The 19,082-nt window shown below is 47.1% G+C and overlaps 1 protein-coding gene across 1 annotated transcript in view; it reads right to left on the bottom strand.

Annotated features, from left to right (window-relative positions):
• The window catches only part of LOC147081053 (dynein regulatory complex subunit 7-like), a 72,520-nt gene that overhangs the window by 20,301 nt on the left and 33,137 nt on the right, over window positions 1–19,082 (bottom strand). The window contains exon 4 of the mRNA XM_085980984.1: window positions 18,302–18,476. Coding sequence (XP_085837110.1) covers window positions 18,302–18,476 — 175 coding nt within the window. The remainder of the gene's footprint in view (window positions 1–18,301; window positions 18,477–19,082) is intronic.

Genomic DNA, 19,082 nt, shown 5'->3' with positions numbered 1-19,082 from the left:
TTTGTCCATTCACTTAATGTCTATGTCCATTTGTAACTTCCTGCTCCCATTTACACAACTTCCTGCTCCTCCTGACTTAATGTCATCTGCAAAATTGGTTCTACAACTCTCTATTGCTTCATCCAAATCATTGATATACATGGTGGTAAACTGAGGCCCCAGTACAGATCCCTGGGGACACCACTTGTCACATCCCGCCAATCAGAGATTATTCCCTTTATCCCCAGCCTCTGATCCTACCTCCCAAACAATTACCGACTCATGTCACAAGGTTACCTCCAATTCCGTGTGCTTTTATTTTTGCTAATAATCTCTTGTGTGGAACCTTATCAAATGTCTTCTGGAAGTCCATGTAGACAACATCCATAGACACTCCCCTAGCCACCATATTAGTGACCACCTCAAAAAATTCAATTAAAAAAAATTAATTCGTGGGATGTGGGCATCCTTGGCAAAGCCAGCATTTATTGCCCATCCCTAATTGCCCTTGAGAAGGTAGCCATGAGCCACCTTCTTGAACCGCTGTTGTCCATGTGGTGAAGGTACTCCCACAGTGCTGTTAGGGAGAGAGTACCAGGATTTTGACCCAGCCACGATGAAAGAACGGCGATATATTTTCAAGTTAGGATGGTGTGTGACTTGGAGGAGAACTTGGAGGTGGCAGTTTTCAATGTTCCCTGTGAGCTGCACTTTGTTCTGCGCAGCCTGTTTCTTTTAATGTGCAGTCCCTTTACATTTCTGCACATGCGCGGTATTTACAGTGTAAAAGCCAGTGAGTGGCCTGCGGGGGGGTGGGGGAGCGGCCTTGCAGATTACTGCATGGCCACGCACGCGCACCTTACCAGGAACATTGGTCGTGTTCCCATGCATATGCTGCCCTTGTCCTTCTAGGTGGAAGAGGTCGCGGGTTTGGGAGGTGCTGCCGAAGAAGCCTTGGCGAGTTGCTGCAGTGCATCTTGTAGATGGTACACACTACAGCCACGGTGCGCCGGTGGTGGAGGTAGTGAATGTTTAAGGTGGTGGATGGGGTGCCAATCAAGCGGGCTGCTTTGTCCTGGATGGTGTCGAGGCTCTTGAGTGTTGTTGGAGCTGCACTCATCCAGGCAAGTTTAGTCAGACATGACCTATCCTTCACAAATCCACGCTGACTCTCTTTGATGAGCGCATACTTGGTCAAATGCATAGACACCCTGTTCCTGATAATAGATTCCAGTAACTTCTGCACAACTGATGCTAAACTGTGAATTATGTAGTTTCCTGGCTTCTCCCTCCCTCCTTTCTTAAATAATCAAATGACATTTGCAATTTTCCAGTCCAAAGGCACAATTCTCAAATCAAGAAGGCTTTGGAAAATTATGACTAACGCATTTGCAATTTCCTCATCCATTTCTTTTAATGCCCTAGGGCAAAAACAATCAGGTCCTGGAGATTTGTCTATCATAAGTCCCATCATTTTCTCCATTACCATTCTTTTATTTATATTAAATTCAATAGGTTCCACCCCTTGAGTTATTTTTAGGTTCTCTTGTGCCACTCTTCCTTTACTGTGATAACGGACACCGATTATTAATTTAAAGATTTAAAAAATTAAATTAAGGTGTTGCTATGGGAACCAGTATGCCTTTTCGTGGGATATGTGGAACATTTTTTGTTCCTGTCCTACTCAGGTCCCCTCCCTCACCTCTTTTTCCAGTACATTGATGACTGTATTGATGCTGTTTCCTGCTCTCCCCCTGAACTGGAAAATTTGATCAACTTTGCTTCCAATTTTCACCCTTCCCTCACCTTCACATGGTTCATCTCCAACTCTTCCCTTCCATTCCCTTCCTCGACTTCTTTATATCCATTCCTGGGGATAGGCTGTTGATCAATATCTACTGTAAGCCTACCTACTCCCACAGCTTCCTTGACTATATTCCATTCACTCATTTTACCATCTCCGTCACATCTGTTCTGACGATGCCACCTTCCATACCAGTGCTACCAATATGTTTTCCTTTTCCCTCAACTGAGGATTCCCCTCCACCGTGGTTGACAAGGCCCTCGCCTGTGTCCATTCCATTTCCTGCAATTCTGCTCTCACACCTTCCCCTCCCCCCCAGAACCATGATATGGTTCCCCTTGTCCTTACCTCCCACCCTGTGGTGTATGTAACCTGTTCCACCTTAAGAGAACTACCTTAAGAGATGTACTACTTTCTCTTGGCTGCTGTATACTGTAATACCGGTGGTGACCACACCGGTATATAAGTGTTGTGTAGGGATTTGCTGGGCAGTTCAGCCCTGACCTTCGAATAGTAAAGACCTGTTAAAGTTATTCTTGTGGTCTGGGTCCAGTGATTTATAATAAGCATAACTGGGACACACAGACTTAACAGTGGCGACGAGTCCGATCTTACCCTGCGGCAGTTTTACATCCAAGGCAGCTTCGTCCTCAGAACGGGCGTCGAGAAGAGGCATCCGCCCTCATCATCCTGCTGAGCACCATCGCACGGGAGGCATCGAGAACCCGGGTTAAAAAGAAAAATTCTGACCACGAAGCCCTCCATCAGCGACAGGCAGTGATCATCCCTTCTACCACGGTGGTGGGTAAGCCGATCAGCGACACGAGCAGAAAGTCGGCTGCGTTGACTGTGGAGTGGGGGAGGGAAAACGGAGGAAAAAGGGCGGAGAACTCGACCACGGCCGGTGAAAAGGGCCGGGCTGCAATCGAGGCCGAGAGGCGCAGCGACTGGGGCAGCTTAAGGCACGAGAGCCGCGGAGAACTCAAACGCAGCCAGTGTAAAGGACCGGGCTGCATGCGGGGCTGAGAGGCGCAACAGCAGGGGAAGCGTGAATGCCCACGGGAACCGCGGGGGAGTAAAAGCAGCGCCGGGGAATTGAGAACCGCTGGGGAGGCGAGAACGGCAGCAGCACGGCGATCGCCATTGCAGCCAGCGGGGGAAGAAGGCAAACGCGGGAATCCGCCATTGTAGTCGGCGGGGGAAGAAGACGAGCGCGGGAAAGACCGCCAAGCGCGGGAAGCCGCCATTTTAGTAGGCGGGGGAAGAAGACAAGCGCGGGAAGCTGCCATTTTGAGAAAAAGAAAAATTTAAAAACTTGCAAGGATGCCTAAACATGGGAACATTAATACCTTTGATAGCGATATCGAAGATTGGACCACGTATGTAGAACGCATGGAAGTTTATTGTAAAGCAAATAAGGTACCAGATGATGAGAAAGCACTAACCTTATTAAGCTCAATGGGTGCGAAGACATACGGGCTATTGAAGCACCTTCTGTCACCAGATAAACCGGCGGATCAGACTTTCGCGAATATAGTTACTGTCCTGAAAAATCATTTAAACCCCACGCCGCTGATGATAGCGGAATGATTTAAATTTTACAGAAGAACGCAGCTGAAAGACGAAAGCAACGCTGAATTTTTAATTGAACAGCGTAAGCTATCAAAGTACTGTCAGTTTGGAACAGGACTAGCAGATGCGCTGAGAGATAAATTTGTGTGTGGATTGTTAAAAGAAAGAACACAAAAGCGACTGCTTGAGGAGAATGATCTTACGCTTGATAAAGCTGTCACTATTGCAGCATCGCACGAAGCCGCAGCGAGAGGCACTGCAGAAATGCAGCTACGGTCACCGGAACTCAGCACCAATCAAATGGTCTTGGGTACAGTAAAATGTTATCGTTGTGGAAAGACAATGCACGATCAGAACCGGTGCTGGTTCAAAAATCAGGAATGCAGAAAATGTGTCAGGCTTGGTCACATAGCTAAAGTATGCCGGTCAGGAAAGAAGACCAGCAGCAAAAAGTCACCGCAGGAAAAGTACAGAAAGGTACACAAGGTGACAGAGAACAGTTCGAACGAACAGAAGTCAAATTCAGACTCCAGCAGTAATGAACTGGGTGGTCTAAGAGTACACAATGTTGGTAATGAAGCAGACCTCCAAACAATCTGGGTCACACTTCAGATAGCAGGAGTCCAAGTGAAGATGGAATTGGACACTGGATCGGCATTGACGGTCATGAATAAGCAAGATTACAAAAGGTTATTCCCACATATTCACCTACGGGATACAGAGATTGTATTGAAAACATACACGGGGCAAAGAGTATACCCCATCGGGAAGATAGAGGTAAAGGTGGTCCACAAGGGCAAAGAAAGCCGAGGAATGGACTTATATGTGCTACCTGAGGGAGGTCCACCACTACTGGGACGGGAGTGGATTAGGAAAATAAATATGGACTGGCATTCCTTAAAAGCACTAACGGTAGATTCCGGTAAAAAAGATGTCAAACCTAAACGATTGTCCAGAATATTGGACGATGCTAAAGAAGTGTTCCATCAGGGACTGGGAACACTGAGAGGAATTACGGCAAACATCAAGGTTGAAGAACATGCAAACCCGAAATTTTTCAAAGCCACACCGGTACCTTATGCGATACGACCTGCTGTGGAAGCTGAGCTGGAAGGGCTAGAACGTTCAGGATTACTGTCTAAGGTAGACTGGAGTGAGTGGGCCATGCCCATTGTCCCCGTCATGAAGCGTTCATCGAGCAACAAGCCGGGGGAACCGGGGAAGGTTCGCATCTGTGGAGATTTCAAGATCACTGTTAATCCGGTGCTTCACACGGTGCAGTATCCGCTTCCGCGGATTGAGGATATCTTCGCTTCGTTGTCTGGCGGGAAACACTTCACCAAGATAGACCTGGCGCAGGCATACTTACAGATGGAAGTTGAGGAAGAGTCACGCCAGTATCTCACGATCAACACGCATAGAGGCTTGTACCGGTATAATAGACTGATTTTTGGAGTGGCATCGACTCCAGCAATTTGGCAGAGGGCCATGGAGCAGGTATTACAGGGAATTCCAGGCACACAATGTTACCTGGACGATATTCTGATTACAGGAGATGATGACAAGGAACACCTTGCAAATTTGGAACTGGTGCTCACCAGATTGAAAGAATATGGACTTCGAGTTAATCGCCAGAAATGTGAGTTCTTTCAGAAGCGGATCTCGTACTGTGGTCATGTCATTGACCAGGAGGGGCTTCATAAGTCTCCTGACAAGATCGAAGCTGTTGTGAAGGCTCCCGCTCTGGATAATGTATCCCAGTTGAGGTCATTCCTAGGGTTGGTTAACTATTACCATAAGTTTCTGCCAAATTTATCCACGGTGCTGCACCCGCTGAATGCTCTTTTGCAGAAGGGAGTACCATGGAAGTGGAGCGAGGACTGTAAGAGGGCCTTTCGCAAAAGCAAGGCATTGATCACCTCAGAGTAAGTGTTGGCTCACTTCAACCCAACGCTGCCTATTCGTTTGGCTTGTGATGCTTCTCCATATGGTATTGGGGCAGTACTCTCACACAAGTTGCCAAATGGCCTGGAAAGGCCAGTTGCGTTCGCATCCAGATCATTGACCTCCGCTGAGCGCAACTATGCTCAGATAGATAGGGAGGCTCTCAGCCTTGTGTGGGGAGTAAAGAAGTTTAATCATTACCTGCAGGGCCAAAAGTTTACGCTTCTGACAGACCACCAGCCGTTGGTATCCATTTTTAACCCTAAGAAGGGTGTTTCGGTGATGACAGCACAGAGACTCCAGAGATGGTCCCTTTTCCTAGGGGCACATAAATATCAGATCAAATTCAAAGGTACAAAGCAGCATGGTAATGCTGTTGGGCTGTCGCGCCTGCCACTACCTACAGAGGAGGAGGCACCGACGGTAGACCCTGTTGAGTTATTTCACTCGACCATCATCGAATGTTTACCAGTCACCAATGCAAGTATTGAAAGAGAAACCAGGAACGACCCGACACTGTCCCGGGTCTATGAAGTGACAGTGAAGGGATGGCCAGCACATGGTGATCCACTGTTACCGGCATTCTCAGCAAGACGAGAACAGCTGTCCGTCTGTCAAGGAACATTGATGTATGGAACAAGGGTGATTATTCCTCCTAAGTTAAGAGAGAGAGTTCTAAAGGAACTGCATGAAGGTCATCTGGGGGGAGTCAAGATGAAAAGCCTTGCTAGGGCTTATGTGTGGTGGCCGGGTATCGACCAACAGATAGAGGATCTGATGAAAAGCTGCTCAGGGTGCCAAAAAGTGCAAAATGCACCTCCGATTGCACCGCTGCATCCATGGGAATGGCCTTCAACCCCATGGCAACGTGTACATATTGACTTTGCTGGCCCATTCATGGACTCCATGTTTTTAATTGCGGTGGACGCACATTCTAAATGGCCAGAAGTGATTAAGATGACTACCACTACCTCGGAAAAGACGATCGCGGTGCTAAGAACGATATTTGTTCAGACAACGGACCGCAGTTCGTGTCAGAAGAATTCCAGAAATTCATGAAGAAGAATGGGGTGAAACATTATACCTCTGCCCCATATCATCCGGCTACAAACGGGTTGGCCGAGAGATTTGTACAAACGTTCAAAAAAGCAATAAAGGCCATGAGCGAAGATCAGATTCCACTACAACACAAGGTGGACAAATTCCTACTGGCATATCGAAACGCCACTCATGCAGTGACAAACCAAAGTCCTGCCATGATGTTCTATAACAGGAGATTGCGGTCCAGGTTGGACTTGTTAAAACCAAATGTGCGGAGGGAAGTTGAAAACAAAAAGTTCCAGCATATAAATAACAAGACCACTCGGAGTTTCGAAATAGAACAACCAGTGTTAGCCCGGGACTATAAAAACGAGAAATGGCAATCTGGAACAATTTGGGCCAGACAAGGACCCCTGATGTACACGGTAGATATTGGTGAAAATGTAATACGGCGTCATGCTGACCAACTGGTAGAATCGAGAACAAGGGTCGAACCCATGGTTACGGCAGAGACAACCGTGGAAGAAGTTAGTGAACCTGAAGCATCTACCTCAGAAGTGAATGTACCTGATGATGATGTCCAATCCATAAGAGACCAACTAGATGAGTCACCCCAGCAACGAGAATCAGAGACCCCTGAAAGGCGTTATCCAACTCGAATCAGGAGGCCTCCTCAGAGACTGAATCTTTGAACTGTTTTGCATGAAGTTGTATATATATATGTTATTATGTTATGTTAAATGGGGATATAACTGTTAAGCTAAAAAGGGAGGATTGTGGTGTATGTAACCTGTTCCACCTTAAGAGAACTACCTTAAGAGATGTACTACTTTCTCTTGGCTGCTGTATACTGTAATACCGGTGGTGACCACACCGGTATATAAGTGTTGTGTAGGGATTTGCTGGGCAGTTCAGCCCTGACCTCCGAATAGTAAAGACCTGTTAAAGTTATTCTTGTGGTCTGGGTCCAGTGATTTATAATAAGCATAACTGGGACACACAGACTTAACACACCCCACCAGCCTCCACATTTAACAGATCATCCTCTGCCATTTCTGGCATCTCCAGCGTGATGCCACCACCAAACATGTCTTCCTCTCCCCTTTCAGCATGCTGAAGGGACCGTTCCCTCCACGACACCCTGGTTCACTCTTCAATGAGCCCCAACACTCCCCCCCCTTCCCCGGCATCTTCCCGTGCAAGTGCAGGAGATGTAACACCTGCCCTTTTACCTCCCCCGTTCCCACCATGCAGGGTCCCAATCACTCTTCCAGCTGAACCAGCAATTTACTTGTACTTCTTTCAATTTAGTAAACTGTGTTCGCTGCTCACGATGCAGTCTTCTCTACATTGAGGAGACCAAATGCAAATTGGGTGATCGCTTTGCAGGACATCTCCATTCTGTCCGCAAGCGTGACCCTGCGCTTCCGGTCACCTATCATTTTAATTCACTGCCCCATTACCACTCTGACCTCTCTGTCCTTGGCTTCCTACACTGGACTGAGAGGAGAAGAAATTTCTTCACACAGAGGGTGGTGACTCTTTGGAATTCTCTACCCCAGATGGTTGTGGAGGCTCAGTCATTGGGTATATTTAAAACAGAAGTCGATAGATTTCTGACCAGTAAGGGCATCAAAGGATATGGCGATAGGGCCGGTGAATGGAGTTGAGGCAGAAGATCAGCCATGATCTCATTGAATGGCGGAGCAGGCTCGAAGGGCCGAATGGCCTACTCCTGCTCCTATTTCTTACACTATTCTAATGAAGCTCAACAGAACCTCGAGGAACAGCACCTCATCTTTCGATTAGGCTCTTTACAGCCTTCCAGACTCAACATTGAATTCAACAATTTCAGATCAGAACCACCGCTCCCATTTTTTCAGACAGCAGCTTTTGGTAATGAATCTGCTATTGCCACTTACACCTCCTCTAGACCCATCTTTTGTTTCTTTACTTGTCACATAATCATTCCCATTTGCCTTGCGCCATCATTCCTTTTGTCACTTAATCTCTCCTGCCTTCCACCCTATCATAGACCTTCCCTTTTGTTCTTTCCTCCCCTCATCCCCGCTTTCCCTGACTCTGTACATGCTTAAAATCTGTTACATCTCCAACTTGTTTCAGTTCTGACGAAAAGGTCTTCGTCCTGAAACGCTGGCCCAGAAATTCGGGTCTCCACGGGTGAGTACGCACGGGGTACTCACCCGTAAGCCAAATGGAAGTGCCGGTTTTGTGCATGCACTGCGCATGCGCGGGAAACCGGAACTTCCGTTCCCTTAAAGGAAAGGGTTCAGAGGTCGAACGCGTATACCGGAGAGGCAGCGCGTGTGCATGGAACTTACGGTTTTATAGTTATTTTAAAAATGTGATTTTTTTTTCAAATTTATTTGAGGTTTTAGTGATGTTTTGGGGCTTATAGTATTTATAGGTTTGACAGCTCTTCCTGTCAAACTTATGAATGAAGCATTCCCTGCTACCATTGGCTCTCCATGGCCCACGTGATCCCAGGGGACGCATCGAACTAACTGCGCCCCTGGGATACGCAAGCACTGCGCGCCGGCAGTTGGAGGAGGCCCAGGATCGGAATCCCACGCGGGCCCACAGCTCAACGGCCGGCGCGCTAGGTAAGTGCAGGTCGGGGGCTTGCACCCGCGGGAAGCCCCCGACCTGAATTTCTGGGCCAATAACTCTGTTTCTCTCTCCACAGATGCTGCCTGGCCTGCTGAGTGTTTCCAACATTTTCTGTTTTGATTTCAGATTTCCAGCAGTATTTTGATTTTATATTAATTTAAGAAGTTTGCCCATTTCCTTATTATTCATTATAGTCTCACCCGCATCTACCTTTAATGGGCCCACATTCCCCCTGACCAGTCTCTTTCTCTTAAGATATTTATAAAAACTTTTACTGTTAGCTTTGATATCCCTTCAAGTTCTTTTTACATATTTTTTCACACTCCCTTTTTGCTGCTCTATTATTTTCTTTGTATTGCTTTGGGTTTTTTTATATAGCTCTCCCAGTCTGCTGGATTTCCGCTTTTCCTTGTATTTGTGTAAGCCTTTTCTTTTAGCTTGATAAGGTCTCTCACCTCGTTAGTTGGCCATGTGTGGGGAAATGTGGGATCATCCACTTTGGATCCAAAAAAGACAAATGGTAATATTTTCTCAATGGTGAGAACTAGGAACCGTAGAGGAGCAAAGGGATTTGGGTGTCTGGGTACACAAATCACGGAAACCAGTGCACAGATACAAATGTAATCAAAAAGGCTAATGCAATGTTGGCTTTTATCTCAAGGGTGCCGGAGTACAAAGGGGAGGAAGGTACACTCTTGTTGTACAGAGACATGTTCAGACCCCTTCTGGAGGGTTCACTCTTGGGCACCGCACCTCAAGAAGGATAGATTGGCCTTGGAGTGGGTGCAGCGCAGATTCACCAGAACAAAATCAGGGCTCAAAAGACGTACTTGCTCTCGAGTCAGTACAAAGAAGGTTCACTCGGTTAACCCCGGGGATGAGGGGATGGACATATGAGGAGAGGTTGAGTAGATTGGGACTCTACTCATTGGAGTTCAGAAGAATGAGAGGCGATCTTATTGAAACATATAAGATTGTGAAGGGGTTAGATCGGGTGGATGCAGGGAGGATGTTCCAGATGATGGGTGAAACTAGAACTAGGGGGCATAGTCTTAGAATAAGGGGCTGCTCTTTCAAAACTGAGATGAGGAGGAACTACTTTGCTCAGAGGGTGGTAGGTGTTAAATCTGTGAGTTGTTCAAGTAATTAATACTCAGACTTAATCAGTAACAATAAAACAGGTCTTTACTGGTTGGAGGTAGGGACTATACGTAGGTCTTTACTTCATGCCCACAGGCGGGAACTGAGGGGGATCAGTACCCACAGTACTATTTATACCCCTATGGCCAGGAGTGGTACTGCGTATCACTACGCCCAACAAGTAGTGCAGTCCTGTCCATAGGTTCAAAGTAGCACACATATTACATACACAACATTCCTCCCTTCCTAGCTTTACAGTCATCTCCCCATTTAACATAACGTAATAACATATATACATATATAACTTCAGGTTTACATAACAGAATAACATAGATAACTTCATGTCAAAACAGATCACAGATTCAGTCTCTGCGGAAAACAGTTCACAGATTCAATCTCTGTGGTGGAGTCGGTTCACGTTGCTGGAGTGACTCATTCAATAGTCCTTCCATGGATTTAACAGTTTGAACTTCCGAACTGAATTGGCTCCGTTCGGAGGGACCACGTGTGTGATCTGGTAGAGGTAATAATGGTTCAGATGGGTCATCTTCTGTTTCGACTTTTCCTTTTCTGCTTCTTGGAGACTCTCTGGGCTCCACTGTCAGCTGCCAGCTGCATGCGCAGTTCCTCCTTCTCTCCCTCCTTTTTCCGTAGTAGAGCCACCTTCTCCCGATGTTCTGTAGACTTTCGGTGCTCCTCCATGATTTCTGTATGGTGGGAGTCGAAGTTACAAGTTGGGCAGGACAGGACATAGTAATATTCGGTGTCGTCCTGATCTAGGCCAGCGAGAGGGTCTTCTATTTCCTCCATACCCAGCTGGGCGTTAGCCAGCTTTTGTTCCAAGTCCAGACATCTTTCCTGAAGAGACTTCTTCATGCGTACCTCTTCATCCAGCTTTTTCTGGGCTTTCAGCAAGTCGTTTACTAATGACCTCATTTGAGATTTTACTACTTCAACTTCCTTTGGAGATTGATTGATCGGACTATGCAATCCCTCTACCGGAGCAGCTGTTTCAGCGGTCTGTTGTTCTACGTTGACGTGAGTCAGCGTACTTTTGGCATCCAAGGGCTGCTCTGTTGCAGTCATCTCAGTCTGTGTTGCCACCTCAGCTCTTCCAATAACCTTTGAGAGCTCCGAACCCCTTTCGTTTGAATATTGAAGTTCATGTTCAAGTTTTTCCCATTTCAGAGTCCTGTCCTTCAGCATATGCAGGAGTTGGCTGACCGTTAACTCCTCTGACATCAGACGTTTTGTGTGCTCCTGTTCCATTTTCTCCATCAGCTGCTTCTGTTGTCTTTCCAGATTCTCCAACTCTATATCAAAGAACTCTTTCGTTGCATTCAACTCTTGCTCAAAACGGCGAAGCATTTGTTCTAATTGCTGTTGTAGTTTGAAATGGAGTTGAGTTCGAGCCCGGTGTCCCTCAGAAATGGGCACATCAGTAGACTTGCCAGACTCAGAATCCACAGTTAAACTATGTTGTTGTTGCTCAGTGGAATTCTGTGCTGAAACTTTGTCTTTTGCACCTGAGTTGGGCTTACCATCATCCGTTCCAGAGTCTGGGCCGACTATCTTCACCGAGTTCTCACTCGTTATTGTTTGTAGGAAATGCCAGTCCATATTCATTTTCCTAATCCACTCCCGTCCTAGTAGTGGAGGACCTCCTTCAGATATCACATATAAGTCCATTATTTGACTGTCTTCGCCCTTGTGGACCACTGCAACCTCTATTTTCCCGATGGGGTACACTCTTTGCCCCGTGTATGTTTCCAATATAATCCCCGTATCCTGTAGGGGAATATGTTGGAATAACTTTCCGTAATCTTTCTTATTTATGGCCGTCAATGCCGATCCAGTGTCCAATTCCAGTTTTACTTGGACTCCTTCTATCTGAAGAGTGACCCAAATTGTCTGGAGGTCTGCACCCTTACCAGCGTTGAGTACTCTTAAGCTAGCCAGTTCATTACTGCTAGCGTCTGAATCGGACTCCTGTTCGGTCACCTTGTGTGCCTTTGCGTATTTTCCTTGCGGTGACTTCTTGTTGCTGGTCTTCTTCGCTGACCTGCATACTCTAGCTATATGTCCAAGCCTACCACAAGTTCTACATTCTTGGTTTTTAAACCAACACTGGTTCTGATCATGCGTTGTCTTTCCACAACGATAACATTTGCCAGAACTCACACCCAATTTGTGTGCACTGAGCTCCGGTGACCGTAGCTGCATTACTGCCGTGCCTCTCGCTGCGGCTTCGTGTGCTGCTGCCATAGTGACCGCCTTCTCAAGCGTCAGCTCATTCTCCTCGAGCAGTCGCTTTTGTGTATCCTGTTTAAATAAACCACACACAAATTTGTCTCGAAGTGCCTCTGTCAGTCCCGTTCCAAACTGGCAATATTTCGCTAATTTACGCAATTCCAGCAAATATTCAGCATTGCTTTCATGCTGTAGCTGCCTTCTGTCGTAAAATTTAAATCGTTCCGCTAGCATCAGCGGCGTGGGGTTTAGATGATCTTTCAGGACAGTAACAATCTCATCGAACGTCTTATCCGCCGGTTCATCTGGTGATAACAGGTGTTTCAATTGCCCGTATGTCTTCGCACCCATTAAATTTAATAATGTTAGAGCTTTATCTTGGTCACGAATTTTATTGGCCTTACAATAATTTTTTACTCTTTCAACATATATGGCCCAATCTTCGAGGTCACTATCAAAGGTGCTAATATTCCCGTGTTTAGGCATTGTAGATTTGCAATTTCTCAGATTTTATTTTCTTTACTTGTTATCAAAGATGGCAGCTTCCCGCTCTTGCCGTCGTCCTCCGCCCACAAAATGGCGGTTTTCCCGCGCTTGGCGGTCTTCACCTGTCCCCCAACGCCGTCTCCCTTCAGCTCCCGAGTGCGGCCCTTATCTTCGCCGCGATCGCCCGAGTGCGGCCCTTCTCAGCGGATGCGATCGCTGGATCGCGAAGCGGCTCTCGGCTCTTATCAGGAGATGCGATCGCTCTGTTGAAACGCCTCCCGCTCGAAGCGGCTCTCGCGCCCTATTCCTCCAGCTCCCCCAGCCCCGTTCATGCGGCCAACGCGGTCGACTGCCTGTCGCGTCGCTGCCCGGCTCAGACAACGGCTTACCCACCACCAAGCTGGAGAAGAAGCTGACGGTCGCCGATGGAGGCTCCGAGGTCAGGATGTCTTCCAGTGGGGTGGAGAGGGTGGAAACCTCTCTGCAACGTCCTGGCTGTGGACGAAGCTGCCGTGGAGTGACTGCCGCAGGGTCCGAATCAGACTCGTCGCCAGTGTTAAATCTGTGAGTTGTTCAAGTAATTAATACTCAGACTTAATCAGTAACAATAAAACAGGTCTTTACTGGTTGGAGGTAGGGACTATACGTAGGTCTTTACTTCATGCCCACAGGCGGGAACTGAGGGGGATCAGTACCCACAGTACTATTTATACCCCTATGGCCAGGAGTGGTACTGCGTATCACTACGCCCTACAAGTGGTGCAGTCCTGTCCATAGGTTCAAAGTAGCACACATATTACATACACAACATTAGGTCCATGGAATATGCTGCCCCAAAAAGCTATCGAAGCTACATCATTACATAAATTTAAAACAGAAATAGACAGTTTCCTAGAAGAAAAGGGAATTAAGGGTTACAGGGAGCAGGCAGGAATTTGGACATGAGTCTAGGTTCGGATCGGTCATGGCCCTGTGGGTAGCGGAGCGGGCCCAGGGGCCGTGTAGCCTGATCCTGCTCCTGTTTCGTGTGTCTAATTCTGTTAGATTCAGGAGATAGTCCTGTCATAGTGGATTGGCGGTTAGGATCAGATCAGCCATGATCTTATTGAATGGCGGAGCAGGCTCGAGGGGCCAATTGGCCTACTCCTGCTCCTATTTCTTATGTTCTTATTGCAGGTTGCATAAACTTGGCTCGTATTCCCTTGAGTTTAGACGGTTGAGGGTTGATCGAATTAAGGTGCTTAAAATGATAAACGGATTTGATAGAGTAGATACAGGCTAAAAATTCGACAATGTTAAAAACCTGCCGGTGCTACTGCGGCTCAGTGTTAACGGCCGCTGAAAATGGTGGCGCTGGCAGGACCTGTTAATTGGTGCTGGTGGCTAATTAACATTAGCCCAGTGGTAAAGTCACTGTGCAACGCCATCCTGGTGGTGTTCGTCATAATGCGGGGAAATGTGAGGTTATTCACTTTGGTAGGAAGAATAGAAAAACAGAATGGGGGAAAAATTGGGTATCGCCCATTTTGGGGCGCTACTATCGGCCGGGCGCCAAGTTTAGTGCCGGCGCTAATTATCGCCTCCAACTGCAAAATTCGCCTCTATCGCCCCTGGAGGTAATTTGAGCGTTAAATCAAGCGCTACGCACTTCTCTTAAGGCGCAAATGTCGGGGAGCGAGGCACTACCTCATAATGCTACTGAAGCTCAGGCGATGTCAGTTACCGTGGAAGCCAGACAGAGTGGTGCCATCCGGTTCTTAAAGGGGAGGGGCCATCTTGCTGGCCAGCCACACCATATTGCTGCCTTGAATCTCGACCTGGAGAGACCTCTAAAGCAATTATGTTGGAAGCACTAATGGATAGGCACAGGAAAAGAGCTTGGTGCTTAGGAACCTCAAAAGTGGTGCAGAGGACCAAAATTCCTTAGGACAGCGTTAAATCTTTCCAGACATCTCTCTCCCCCTCAACCTGCTTGTATCAAAAATTTTGCCGACAAGAAAAGGCAGGAAGCACCTGCCTTTAAATAGTGCTCCCCCAGCCCCTTCCCGACTTGAAAACGTTCCCCTCTACCTGTCATTCCTAGCGGCAGGCGCTAAGGCAGGGGGTGCGACTCAATACCCGGTCCGGGGCACTACCGGGGCGTTGCATGCTTGACTGACGTCATGATCTGCAGGCACAGGAGATTGTGGTGGTAGTGTTTAGCGCCGCAGCAAAACGACTGGTCAATTTCGCAAGCGGCACTAAAATCGCCGCGCTCGGGCGCAAAGTTCCTAACGCACTGTTAGCGCCCCCCGAGGTGCTAATGGCAGGTGCTAACCATCTAAATTTTTCCCCCAATATTTTTTAAATGGTGAGAAACTGTTAAATGTTCGTGTTCAGAGAGATTTAGGTGTCCTCGTACAGGAAACACAGAAAGTTAGCATGCAGATACAGCAAACAATTAGGAAGGCAAATGGCATGTTGGCCTTTATTGCAAAGAGGTTGGAGTACAAGAGTAAGGAAATCTTACTACAATTGTACAGGGCTTTGGTGAGACCACGCCTGGAGTACAGTGCACAGTTTTGGTCTTCTTATCTGAGAAAGGACATACATGCCTTAGAGTTAGTGCAACGAAGGTTCAGTAGATTGATCCCTGGGATGTCCTATGAGGAGAGATTGAGTAGATTAGGCCTATACCCTCTGGAGTTTAGAAGAATGAGAGATGATACTGAGGGGGACTGACAGGGTAGATGCTGAGAGATTGTTTCCCCTGGCTGGAGATTCTAGAACTAGATAGTCATAGGGCAGGATTTTCATTGGGCTGTGGAGGCGGGATTGGAGGCATGTGGAGGTTTAAAATCGTAAAAGCGGGGGGCACGAACCCATCCCGCCCCCCAACCCACCTCCATGCCAGTTTCAAAGGAGGCGGATACCCGACCTGTGCTGGGAGCCGCCTCCCCGAGGCGGGAAGGGGATTAGTGCCAATTAACTGCCTGTTAACAGGTAGTTAACAGGCAGTTTTTAGCCTAATCCCTATTTTTATCCCTGAAGTGTGGGATTCCCGATGGCTCCAAACCACGGCAAGTTAGCAAGGCGGACCGTCGGGCTGAAGGGTTCGAGATGTCCGGTGTTCAGGTGAGTGATGGATGCATGAGTGCAGAGGTAAGTGTGTTTGGTGTGTGTAAAGTGTTTAAAGAAGTTTTACTTACCTTTACAGCTTTCCTTCCTTCAGGTCTCGGGAGTCCCTCATCTCACCGGCACAGGAAACAGAATAGCTGCGAGCTGTCAAAATCTGCAGCATTCTGCTTTCTGTTCTGGAGAGATCTCTAAAGCAGCCTGAGAGGAAGGAATTAACTTGGAGTACAGATTGTCAGCGTTTGACAGCTTCAAAGAGCTGTCAAAGGCTGATATTTCATCTGTCAAAAGCTCTTGACAGATGAAATGTCAATCTGTGATGTCACCTGTTGCCGGGTGGCCCTTAATGGGCCTGCTGAGCCTGCTGGGCGGGCTCAACAAGGTCAATCAAGTGAAAATCGAGTGGGTTGGCCACAACTCGATGGAGGCGGAACAACAACCCCAAAAGTTGTAGTCCCGCCTCCTACATGCCTCCAGTATCAAAATCCAGCCCATAGTCTCAGGATAAGTGGTCAGCCATTTAAGACTGAGTGGGGGAGGAATTTCTTCACTCAGAGGGTTGTGAATCTTTGAAATTCTCTACCCCAATGGGCTGTGGATGCTAAATCATTGAGTATATTCAAGGCTGAGATCGATAGATTTTTGGACTCTAGGGGAATCAAGGTATATGGAGATGGGCGGGAAAGAGGAGTTGAGGTCAAAGATCAGCCAAGATCTTATTGAATGGCAGAGTAGGCTTGAAGGGCCGTATGGCCTACTCCTGCTCCTAATTCTTATGTTCTTATGTCCCGGCAGGAGGCCCCAATATAGCATGGCCATAGTGTCATTGCAGCAAGAACAGCCTGCACTGAAAGAAAGGCTGTCATTTCAGAAAGCAGTTCGGTCTCTGAAAGGGGAACTGCCATCTAAAATTTAAAAACTAAAAATTGTGTGAAAATAGGCAGTTTTTAGCCCTTACCGCTCAACTGTCTTCTGGAGAAAAAAAATGAACATTAAAAATAATTTTCAAATGGAAGTCTTCAGCTTTTAAAGGTGAATTCCCTTCCGCACCTAAAAATATGGGAAAAGTGCTTCAGCACTAACACAAATGGCTCAGCAAGCCTCTACCCACAGGGGCCAGGAGGCCCTCCAGAAAGAACGATGAGGGACCAGATCAGGGTTATCACTGCCAACAGTGTCGCCCCCACCCCTCCCCCCCCACGACCTGGCTCCAGTGCCCAAAGAAGCTTCATGATCTCAGACCATTGGTCTAGGTCAGTGAATGCATCTTCAAAAGCCGTCTCCTACCAACTGCACCACTAGCCTCACACACTGCTCAATGCACGACTCCCCCCCCCAACCTCAATCACTCACCTACCAACAATCTGTACCAAACACGAGGCACAGCTCCCATTCCTAGCTTCACCTCACCCCCTTGGAGGAGACAGTGCTGGCCATTCTTGGTAGGGGCATGACTGAGCCCTTAGCCAGCTGTGGAACTGAAAGGATACATGATGCTGGTATCCGCATACGTTATCTTCCTTCCTCAAAGACAAACAGATGGCCATTTTCCACTTTCCTTTAGTGTCTTATGACATAACGGTATCAGTTATTTAGGTTATCAATCCATTTTCATCATCAGTAAGATAAGCATCAGAAAGCAAGGAATGATCCCACTCCCTGCCCTGTCCAAATCCTGCCCACCTCCCAGTTTGGCTTTGACTTGGGAGAAGCTGGAATAGATTTTCATTAAGTAGTGGCAGAAGATTGTGTCAACATGGTAATGCACTATACGCTAGTAGAAATCGATGGTCTGTGTATATGGCGAAATGCTACATTATTTGTTAACCATTATTTTTAACTTCACTACTGGTTCTATGGGTAAATGCAGCACCCTGTGTGTTATTCAGCCAGACAGATAGCTCCCAGGTTTGATCCAGGGTCTGTGCTGAGTTATCTGATCTCAGCACTACAAACCTCAGTGTCTCTCGCCTGGGAAAGAAACAAAGCTCAACCAGAGTTTCCGCTCTTGAGCTCTATCGAGAGACCCCTAATGGATAGTGTGTGTGGATGAAACATGATGACAGGATGGGACTCTGTGGTGATGCTCCCCTCGGCCAAATGTTCCAATAACACTCACCGTATTGACTCGCACATGAAGCATGGATACTTGGGTGAGCACTTATGGAACTATGTATCAAGAGAAGTCAGTGCTTTTAGGAGAAGAAGGAACAAAATTGAACAATACAAAAGTTTGGCAGTGCTCTTGTTGGGAAAAATGAAGTCAAGAATGCATTGTATTATCTACCACAGTCTATCCAAACTTTGTTTCCTGCCATTGGTACTCAGGAAAATAAATACCTGAACTCGACATTCATTGAGCGGGCTAAGAAGCAGAGGCTTTCTGTCCGGGTACAAGTATATGTACTGTCGTCTGAAATTTTCAGCATATTGCAGCATGATCTGTTCTTTGGGAGTGTTTCTCTGATAAGATGATGGGTAGTTCAAGTTGCCTATCTCTGTCCTGAGTACTTGCCTATATCAGGAAAACATAAGAAAGAAAGAAATTACATTTATATAGCGCCTTTCACATCCTCAGAATGTCCAAAAGTGCTTTCCAGTCAACGAATGCAGTGGCAAGGTCGCACAAGCAGCAATGAGACAATGAACAGCTAACCTGTTTTCAGGATGTTGGTTGAGAGATAAATATTGGCCTCAACACCAGGAGAACTCTATTCTTTGAATAGTGCCGTCACTGCCATGGGATTTTATAAATCTACCCAAGGCAGCAGACAGGGCCCCAGCTTACCATCTCATCCAAAAGACGGCACCTCCGACTGCACTAGGAGTGTCAGCCTAGATTATGTGCTCAAGTCTTGGGAGTGGGGCTTGAACCCACAACTTTCTAATGCAGAAGTGAGAGTGCTACAACTGGGCCAAGGCTGACACCAAGGGTAGATGAGCTCAAGAAAGATAATGACTTAGGCCAAAGCATTGTAAAGGTAGTGTGTAGCTCAGCCATACCGACAGAAGACGCCAGAAATGACCTGTGCTGATTTAGCTGACCTCAGGTGGGTTTTATTTCATTTGTTCCTGGATGTGGGGGTGGGGTGGAAGAAAAGGTGCTTCAATTGGCTTCAGT

The sequence above is a fragment of the Somniosus microcephalus genome, unplaced genomic scaffold, assembly GCF_052327205.1.
Source record: "Somniosus microcephalus isolate GS21.2 unplaced genomic scaffold, FLI_Smic_1.0 scaffold843, whole genome shotgun sequence".
Classification (NCBI taxonomy): domain Eukaryota; kingdom Metazoa; phylum Chordata; class Chondrichthyes; order Squaliformes; family Somniosidae; genus Somniosus; species Somniosus microcephalus.
This window is presented reverse-complemented; position numbering and strand designations above follow the sequence as displayed.